This window comes from Esox lucius, chromosome 7 (genome assembly GCF_011004845.1).
Source record: "Esox lucius isolate fEsoLuc1 chromosome 7, fEsoLuc1.pri, whole genome shotgun sequence".
Taxonomy (NCBI): domain Eukaryota; kingdom Metazoa; phylum Chordata; class Actinopteri; order Esociformes; family Esocidae; genus Esox; species Esox lucius.
The window spans coordinates 9,157,688-9,168,293 of NC_047575.1; the positions used below are offsets into that span (position 1 = coordinate 9,157,688).

Genomic DNA, 10,606 nt, shown 5'->3' on the forward strand with positions numbered 1-10,606 from the left:
GTTGTTGCAATAATGTGTGCATTTGTGTTTGGGCTTGTATGTGCACAGGTTTTACCTGACCCTCATGTTCTATTTTCATAACAAGTAAAAAGAAAAATCATGCAAAGTGAGAACAGTTTTCAGACTTTTGGTTTAGGCTTGTAATTAGGGTTCATTTTAGGCGTTTAGGTTAAGGCTTAGTTTGGGCTTAAAGTTGATGTTATTGTGGTTATGGTAAAGGTAAGGGTTATGGAGAAGTGTTAATTGGTCTTCAATGATAGTGAAACCAATGTGTGTGAGATTACTGAATATACATGCAGGACAAAAGCTAACATTTTTGTTGATTCGGTTGTTGGATTTGGAAGGTCTTCTTACGTCACCACTCATTCCACTTCAATTCCACCCTCATTTGCCGAGGGGCGTATCTAAAGGTGACTTGCAACCATTGACATTTTCTCCCATTTACACTAAAAGGTTATCGGAAAAAATCTGCCAACAGTTCTTGGTAATCCAAACACAGATATTGTGGTGTAAAAACGACCTTGGCTGTATTGGCTACATACCACAATCCCCTCAAGAATCCTTATTGCTTTTATAAACCGGTTACAAAGCACATAGAGCATAAAAAGTTATTTGCTGTTAAATCTGTTTTATACAATCTTATAGACCGGATGGTTTGAATTCTGATTGGCTGGCAGTCATGGCATATGAGCCCATAAACCATTGGTATGGCATGACATTGCATGTCTAATTGCCTTGGTAACCGGTTAATAAGAGCAATAAGGCATCTCAGGGGTTTGTGATAAAATGCCAGTATACCACAGGTAAGCGGTGTGTCAAGGCGCTCTGCGATGAGTCATACCTAAGAACAGCTCTGTGTTGTGGTGTATGGGCCATATACTGCCCCCTCTCATGCCTTATTGCTTACATATACCATGGTTTTCCACCAATCAGCATTTAGTACAAAAATACATAGCAAAGTTTTTATGAGCCTCATACAGCCCTATTTAGTTATTAAGCAATGGTTATCTTAATAAATCTAACTGCAAAACAGCTGAGTACAATTAAAACAACCAATATCAGGTTACAGGGACTGTGAAATGCAGGAATTATGACAATGTTTTTTATTTTTTATTTGTTATGCTCTTTACCCCTGCACACTCATTCCAGATTAAACAAAAAGCAGACTAATCGAGCAGGAGTGGTAGATTGGTGTTGATATCAAAGCTTGTGTAATATGCAAAAAGATCAGCCGTATTGTATGGATCAGTATGAGATTGGAAGCAAAAAAACAGCCAATTATTTATCTTTGGCCCATGTCAAAGAGTGTAGGAATAGCGTTTAAAAAAATCAATGTTTTCTCTTAGCCTTATGCAAAAAATAAATCTTTATGAAAATGTGGTAATGGCAGAAATTAACTGGCTGTTTTGCTAATTGTATTTGTTGAAGATGTAGACTGGGATTTTAATGGTTTAGCCTCAATTTGGGCTGGATATGTAATTGTTTATGTTCATAGTCTATAAGTAATATCTGCTATACCTCAGCTATTAAATTCCAAGTTGGAAAGTGAGTGGTTTTGAAGACATGGGGAACATATCCCAACATGCATGACAGTGCACAAATGTTGGGGACCCTTTTTGGCTTGACCAAAACACTTTCACAACCCGTAGCCAAAAATCATAAACTGCATCTTTAAGGCTTTTTATTGCACTGCTCACTAAACAAGTCAGACAGAAGTAAAAAGCAGCTAATGGCTGCATTTAGCCTGCAGGTATCCAACAGGCCACAAGGAGTCCCTGCAGCACAACGTGGCAAGGAACTGGATGACCATCCTTCCTACCAAACCGGACTGAGCGGGGCCAATTTACACTGCCCTAACCTGGACTCCCAGGCAAGCGCTGTCTGCCAGTACCAAGGAATGAAACGTTGGCTCTGTTGCACTGAAACGCAGTAGATAACATGCCCTGAGGCAGCCAAATAACCTAAAAACTTTAACCCTAATATTTTTGCTGTTGGAATACTTACCTGGCATAATAACAGTAAAAAGCTGGGTAGATAATGGAATGCACCAGTGAAGCATTGTGATTTGCTGTAGGGAACAAGATGATTAAGACCCTAAAATATTGCTGACCAACTGTTTCCCTTTTGGAAAAGATTTTGAACCACTCACAGTCTGCTGCACATTGGCCATCTGTCTTTGTGGCAGTTATTTACTCTTATTTACTGTCTACACAAAAAAAAAGATGAAATTGGCTATATACTAGATGTACTCGAAATATATTGTGCTCACGTCTATGCTTTGTTGTTCATTCACGAATTATGTAATAGAGTAATTGTAGTCGGCTTCTAGACGGATTTCACCGAAATTTGAAACGCTCAAGCCTACGGTAAAGGGGTGGTGCTTATACACCCCCGCGTAGAACATGTGCGTTCGAAGGGGCGTAGCCACGCCTCTGAAGCGCTCTCACATGTCGCCGCACACATTCACGCTGTTCGCCTCCGCATCCGAAGCAGAATAAAGCTGACGTCGTGAGTCTCATCCACGTGGGTCTCGCTGTAGCCGCGTCACAGCACACCTGAGAAAATATCTGCATACTAGCAAGATTAATAAACGACTAGTTCATTATATTGTGCCATTTCTAAATTAAATGTTTTTATATAATTGTGGGCTATAAGGAATATTTTAATATAATATAATTTGGTTTGTATCTATGAATAACGTGTGACTTTGTTTTATAGGCTATGTAGATCTACCTTATTATAGCATGTTAGACACTTGCTCTCCTCTAACCTACCCTAGGGGTATGTCGCCATGATTTTACTATACGTCCCGCCTCCAAACATTATACTCCCTCACGTGGATTCAACGATGTTTCCGCCCCCACACGTGTTTACGCACGGAGTTGGACACAACGCTGCCTTCTGCTTGTCTGTAATAGCTACGTCACAACTGACCCGACCATCACCACTTACCTATTAATATTCAGATTAGGGGGCGGGTCTATGCCTAACGCACATCAATGATGTTTTTTTGTACATCTCAAGCGGAATGTCTACTGTACTAGAAAAGGGCATACAGGTGCGCTTCTGGTTACTATGTGTCGACCCGTGAACTAACCGGCAACATTAACGGCGGTTTGAAAGACTTTTATGGTAATACTGGATGAGGGTTCATTACCGAGCAGGAGGTCAAATATTTTTCTACAGGATGGTACCCTAGGTAGAACTTTAAACTAAAATAGTTAATTCAAAGGTGCTTTGGTTGGTATCTGCTTAGACTGAACGTTTGTCTGGTCCTGGGGCAGAGATTAACAAGGCAGAAGGCTTGAGGACAAGGACAGACTAGCCGGTAAGACAAATTATAAATTGGCATCGGAATGCTAATACTTTTGCATGCATTACTCCAAAATAACAGTTGAATGATGTTAAGATGTGTTTGCAATATCCACACTTTAAAAATGCTACTTTATGAAAACTTACCAGGAGAGCTTTTGTTTAAACCTATGGGATGAAAAAACTGCTGTGCAACCATATATATCCAGGCATTACATGTCCATTAATAATGTCCTTTTAATACGTCCTATTCGGAAACTAAGTAGCCTATATGCGCAAAATCACATGTATATCAAAAGGGGGGTGTTATTTCGAGCTTCACAGTTTGCCAGCAATTACATAACACGGTAAGGGGGAGGTACTCCAAGGTATACATCCCAAATAGCACAATATTCCCTGTTTAGTGCACTACTTTAGGGTTTCGGGTCAAAAGTAGTGCACTGTAGATAGGGGACCATTTGGTAGAACAAGTCTAGTCACAAGTGATATTATCCAACTATCGTCCCAATTCTTCGTGTGTCAGTCTAGATTATAGTAATCGAAACCTACTGAAAAACGAATAAAACTATTTTGTACAAATTATTCAACAAACATTTTAAATAAATTACTCGAAACGCTGTCTAATAGCGTTTTCAAGCATTTCGTTCAGAATATATCAGATTAATATTGTTTTAAATTGGCCTGTCGTGTCTAGCTAACGGGGAATAAGTCCTGCACCTCCCCTAAACTATAATTCCTAGCGTTTACGTGTTTATTTTACACATGCCTACATGTTGTTATTGTTTCTAAACCAAGGGTGTAGAATTGGCGGGGGGTAGATAGATTGACACTGCACCCCCCCCCCTCCCCAATATACCATACAAACCTACGCCGTAGATCTGAACACATTGGGAGGAACGTGTGCATTGCCTGAAGCATGAATAGAACCCATTTCGTTTTGAATTAGGGAACTTATTTTTTTTATATTATATCAATGTCTGAATACCATCTAAAATGAGATTATGATGTAATATGAGTTCCTTTTGAGTGCTTTGGATTCTTTTATAACATTCTTTCAACACATTTACATAATGCATTGTAGTCAATGGCAATTCATGACAATTAAGGACAGCACATTTTCTCAGTAACAATTGTTTTTTTTTAATAATAACTACTAGAACAGAAAGAATAGAAAATAAGAACACATGAAAAAATGACATCTCATTTTTGTGTAGAATGTACACTAATGAAAAGTTATTTAATGTCTGTAATAATCCTGACTTAATAAATCTCTTGGGAACAATATCCCATCATGTTGTAATTCCTGCATGCTTATAGCCTTAGGTTGAGCTTCAGCAGTTGGATAATTTCAGAGGTGATCTTGTCGAGAGATCTGCAAAATATTGAGAACTGCTTTCATGTTTAGATGTGTGCTAATAAGGCAGTAGCTTAATATCAAAATATATTTCTTTTTGTGCAATAAAGATGCTTTTTGTCTTCCCCAAAAGTACATAAATATCTCTTGCATATTCCGCTCTTCAATTGTATGCTCCATTTACCTTTTCCAGGAACGACGTGGCAACACTGACACATTGATTTGATCCGTATCCCTGATTTCCTTTGCTTTATTAAAATGCGCTGTACATTGCCGGACAGCAGATACCAATGTAATAGTTGAACCCGCAACATAGCCTCTCATCAGCTCAGGTCACATGACTGTGTACATGCTTCTTACTGCTGTCATCCTGGAAGGTCTTTGATGCAGAAGGAGCAGGTGCATTTCGGGGGGGATGTCCCCCGAGGCACCTCAAAGAATGCCAAGGATAAGAGTAACAGTGCCACCCTGCGGGCGTCCCTGGGGGGCACTCTGGAAGGCATGAACAGGAGGGTGTCACAATGTGACTTGGAGAAAGACTCGGGATACTCAGGTGAGTAATTGTCCAGTTTTGTGAATCTCTCTTTTTACCCCCAGCAAACACTGGCACAATGTTGGTCTGATGTGAGCTGGAATATCGTCCCTATGTAGTCAGTCTACACTGGCCCGATGTGACAAATAGAACATGTTGTGTATTGGAGATGAAGTTTCATACCTATTATTCCCCTTTTCCATTTATATTTTATTTCTATGAGTACTATTTCTCTCATGTCCCATTCTAATTCCCTACTGTGTCTTAATTTACATTTCTCTTCCCCAGAGTCTGGTTCAGACTTGGTGCAGAATGATCTGGATGACAAGCGCAGCAGTGTGAGCGAGCCACACCACACCCGAAACAGCAGCAGGTCCCTGGGCAAAATGTCTCCATTTAAAGAGCTCAGTCCCATCTGCGTCATCAACAACCTGGTGGTTAAACAGGTGAAACACCTGAAAGCTCACATCCTTGCTTATGATTGTGGTTGTTTGTTTTGTGCTTGGATATCATCAACATTGTACTCCGGCTACAATCATTTATTTGAAGGATCTTTCAATTTAATTTGCTGCTTTATACACTCACCTAAAGGATAATTAGGAACACCATACTAATACTGTGTTTGACCCCCTTTCGCCTTCAGAACTGCCTTCATTCTACGTGGCATTGATTCAACAAGGTGCTGAAAGCATTCTTTAGAAATGTTGGCCCATATTGATAGGATAGCATCTTGCAGTTGATAGAGATTTGTGGGATGCACATTCAGGGCACGAAGCTCCCGTTCCACCACATCCCAAAGATACTCTATTGGGTTGAGATCTGGTGACTGTGGGGGCAATTTCAGTACAGTGACCTCATTGTCATGTTCAAGAAACCAATTTGAAATGATTCGAGCTTTGTGACATAGTGCATTATCCTGCTGGAAGTAGCCATCAGAGGATGGGTACATGGTGGTCATAAAGGGATGGACATGGCCTGAAACAATGCTCAGGTGGCATTTAAACGATGCCCAATTGGCACTAAGGGGCCTAAAGTGTGCCAAGAAAACATCCCCCACACCATTACACCACCACCACCAGCCTGCACAGTGGTAACAAGGCATGATGGATCCATGTTCTCATTCTGTTTACGCCAAATTCTGACTCTACCATCAAATGGTTGTGCGTGAAAATCCCAGTAACTGAGCAGATTGTGAAATACTCAGACCGGCCTGTCTGGCACCAACAACCATGCTACGCTCAAAATTGCTTAAATCACCTTTCTTTCCCATTCTGACATTCAGTTTGGAGTTCAGGAGATTGTCTTGACCAGGACCACACCACTAAATGCATTGAAGCAACTGCCATGTGATTGGTTGATTAGATAATTACATTAATGAGAAATTGAACAGGTGTTCCTAATAATCCTTTAGGTGAGTGTATGTCACCAGTATCTCCTGCCTGTGAATGTAACCTCTGTCTTGTCTTTTCTCACTCCTCCTTTGCTCCCGGGTATGTCCCCTTGGTGGTTTAGTCTGGACCGGAGCAACTACTTCACACCCCCCTGGTGTGGGGGGAAACATGGCACAGTCTGTCTGGTTCCAAGGCTCCCACCCAGCTCCTCTTCATACAACAACCACAAGTAGCCTCCCCCAGCCCCTCCAATCTCCTTGATCCCCTGGACCAGCCACAGAAAGGGGGCAGCAGAAGTATTAAGAACCATACCGGCAAGAACTCCTACCTCCCCATCCTCAACTCTTACCCCCGCATCGCCCCCCACCCCAGGAAGGAAGGCCAGGGCCAGGGGGGGACCAGTGGCGTAGGTGTCAACGAGAGCGGAAGAGAGGGCCAGACCCTGAGCAAGAGGGTGTGTACGGAGGACCAGAGGGAAGTGTCCACCACTGCTCACCTTAGACCTCGGCACCACCACCAGCGAGAGGGCAGAACCCATTCCCATTCCATTTATAAAGCCAGTAGCAGCCAAAGCTCCTCACCCTGCCTCCCTCACCATTCCATGGGCGGCCCCGCCTCCTCTGCACAACGGGAATCTCATCACTGCCGGCAGCACGCTAAACCAAGACCCTCTCGCTCGGACACCTCTCGCTCGGACTCCCTGTCAGTCACCAGCTCCTCCTTCTCGTCTTCGTCGTCCTGCGCCGGGAGCTGGGCCCCGGAGGCCTCGGCGGACCTGTCTGACTGCCTGTCCGACTGTCTGTCCAACTGCTCGTCGGTGCGTCAGCGGCGCTTCCTCAACACGGCGGAGATCCTGAGCCAGTCGGGCCTGCTGGCCATCGCACTGCGCACCAAGGAGTTGCTGCGCCAGAATGCCGCCAGCGAGAAAGAGCTGTCCCAGCTCCGCCAGCACGCCCAGCTCCTCTGCCTGGCTGCCCAGGCCACCCACTCCAGCCAAGACGCCCACTGCCCAGGACCAGACAGGAATCCCAGCCCCTTGGACAAACTCCTCCAAGCCATGTCACAGTCGGGATGCTACCCGAGCCTGGACTGGACCCACTTCAAGGCTGATGGCCTTGACCGCCCCGAGAAGGGAGACTGGGCTGACAGAGAGAAAGACAAAAACAACATAACCAATGAGGATGATAGGCCATCACTAAGCACCTTGGCGGGTCCTCTGGCTTATTGTGACAACCGAGCATCACCTCCATCACCACTTTTCGCCCTGTCTCCTGACCCCGAAGAACGTCCCGATATCCTCGCCAGCCTCCTCTCCCCCTCTCCCTCCCCTCATCTGGATTTCCGAGAACAAGGCCGGAGACAGGGAGGCATCCTGTGCGACCTCAACATAACCCCGGATAGCTCCACCACACCAGGTCTATATACGGACATTTTCTGAACCCTCCTATGTTTATTAAACCGCCCAGTTTGATGCAGGTGTTTGTGCTACTCTTGGAAGAAGCGTATGATTGAGGTGAATTAACTGAACTGTGCAGTGCTGCTGTATAGTTTATACCTGCCTCTAAAATGCATTCTACATCTTATTCTGGACCTTGTTTTTGACCATTTATATTTACTGAATATCTGAGCACAAACATTTCACAATTATGCATAATTTAAAGTACTACACCTGTCTAAAAATTTGGACTTAGTCAGAATCTGGACAAGATCAGGACTAAGGAAAGATGAGAGAAACTGGTTTGAACAGGGCTTCAGAATACTTTATCTTAGCTGTAATAAATATGATACTTATTACTCCTTTCTTTTACTGTTGTCCACACATTTACTCTAATGGATATTTCATCTAATTAGGCAGGGCATTTCAATACTCAATAAATACAAATATGCTTCTGAGGGGACAATGTGTTCTTGTATTGATTATTATATTCAAAACATAAATTCTTAAACGTTCTGCTAATGCTATTTTTTTAAATCAACATTTCACTATTGTTGTGTTATGAGGTGTGAAAAAGTCCAAAGGCAGTTTAAATGTAATTTGAAAACCTGAGTAAAACAGTACACTAACACTAGGGGTGTTGTAGCTTTAAATTCAAATGATGTGACAATGAAAGCATCATTGTGGTCAGGGATTTAAACAATCCTTGACAGTGTGAACATGAACATGAACTTCCTCAGCGCATGGTCAGTGCTGGTGCCTTTTGGTCATTGGAGAATTGAAGACACCATTCATACTGCAAAGAAAGGTCTGTATATGCATCTTAGTAAAACAAGGCAATCATCACAGTTTAGTGAAAAGCAAAAGTGGTGGGGCTGTGGAAATATAACCACTCTCAAATTCATAAACAGTAGTATATATACTCACATAAATGATTATTAGGAACACCTGTTCCATTTCTCATTAATGCAATTATGTAATCAACCAATCACATGGCAGTTGCTTCAATGCATTTAGGGGTGTGGTCCTGGTCAAGACAATCTCCTGAACTCCAAACTGAATGTCAGAATGGGAAAGAAAGGTGATTTAAGCAATTTTGAGCGTGGCATGGTTGTAGGTGCCAGACGGGCCGGTCTGAGTATTTCACAATCTGCTCAGTTACTGGGATTTTCACGCACAACCATTTCTAGGGTTTACAAAGAATGGTGTGAAAAGGTAAAAACATCCAGTGTGTGGCAGTCCTGTGGGCGAAAATGCCTCGTTGATGCTAGAGGTCAGAGGAGAATGGGCCGACTGATTCAAGCTGATAGAAGAGCAACTTTTAGTGAAATAACCACTTGTTACAACCGAGGTATGCAGCAAAGCATTTGTGAAGCCACAACACGCACAACCTTGAGGCGGATGGGCTACAACAGCAGAAGACCCCACCGGGTACCACTCATCTCCACTACAAATAGGAAAAAGAGGGTACAATTTGCACAAGCTCACCAAAATTGGACAGTTGAAGACTGGAATAATGTTGCCTGGTCTGATGAGTCTCGACTTCTGTTGAGACATTTAGATGGTAAAGTCAGAATTTGGCGTAAACAGAATGAGAACATGGATCCATCATGCCTTGTTACCACTGTGCAGGCTGGTGGTGGTGGTGTAATGGTGTGGGGGATGTTTTCTTGGCACACTTTAGGCCCCTTAGTGCCAATTGGGCATCGTTTAAATGCCACAGCCTACCTGAGCATTGTTTCTGACCATGTCCATCCCTTTATGACCACCATGTACCCATCCTCTGATGGCTACTTCCAGCAGGATAATGCACCATGTCACAAAGCTAGAATAATTTCAAATTGGTTTCTTGAACAGGACAATGAGTTCACTGTACTGAAATGGCTCCCACAGTAACCAGATCTCAACCCAATAAAGCATCTTTGGGATGTGGTGGAACGGGAGCTTCGTGCCCTGGATGTGCATCCCACAAATCTCCATCATCTGCAAGATGCTATCCTATCAATATGGGCCAACATTTCTAAAGAATGCTTTCAGCACCTTGTTGAATCAATGCCACGTAGAATTAAGGCAGTTCTGAAGGCGAAAGGGGGTCAAACACAGTATTAGTGTGGTGTTCCTAATAATCCTTTAGGTGAGTGTATATATACAGTGGGGAGAACAAGTATTTGATACACTGCCGATTTTGCAGGTTTTCCCACTTACAAAGCATGTAGAAATCTGTAATTTTTATCATAGGTACTCTTCAACTGTGAGTGATGGAATCTAAAAATCAATTTTGGCACCACCACAATGGATTTGAAATGAAACAACCAAGATGCAATTGAAGTGCAGACCTTAAGCTTTAATTCAATGGGTTGAATAAAAATATTGCATGAAATGTTTAGGAATTGCAACCATTTTCATATACAGTCCCCTGATTTCAAGGGGAGTGTTTGTGGGTCTTTCTGCCTTAAGTTTTGACTTCAGGAAGTTAAATACCTGCTCGATCGGGTTGATATCAGGTGATTGATTTGGCCATTGCAGAATATGCCACTTCTTTGCTTTAAAAAAATCCATTCAATTATGTTTTGGGTCACTGC

At 42.7% G+C, this 10,606-nt stretch overlaps 1 protein-coding gene across 1 annotated transcript; it reads left to right on the plus strand.

The window, feature by feature from the left end:
- Window positions 1-89: 89 nt before the first annotated feature.
- LOC105024918 (CLOCK-interacting pacemaker) lies at window positions 90-8,482 on the plus strand. The gene is made up of 4 exons (XM_010895217.4): window positions 90-3,328; window positions 5,044-5,219; window positions 5,487-5,644; window positions 6,711-8,482. Exons 2-4 carry the CDS (start codon window positions 5,051-5,053, stop codon window positions 8,025-8,027), a joined length of 1,644 nt encoding a protein of 547 aa, XP_010893519.1. The 5' UTR covers window positions 90-3,328; window positions 5,044-5,050; the 3' UTR covers window positions 8,028-8,482.
- The last annotated feature ends 2,124 nt before the right edge of the window (window positions 8,483-10,606 follow it).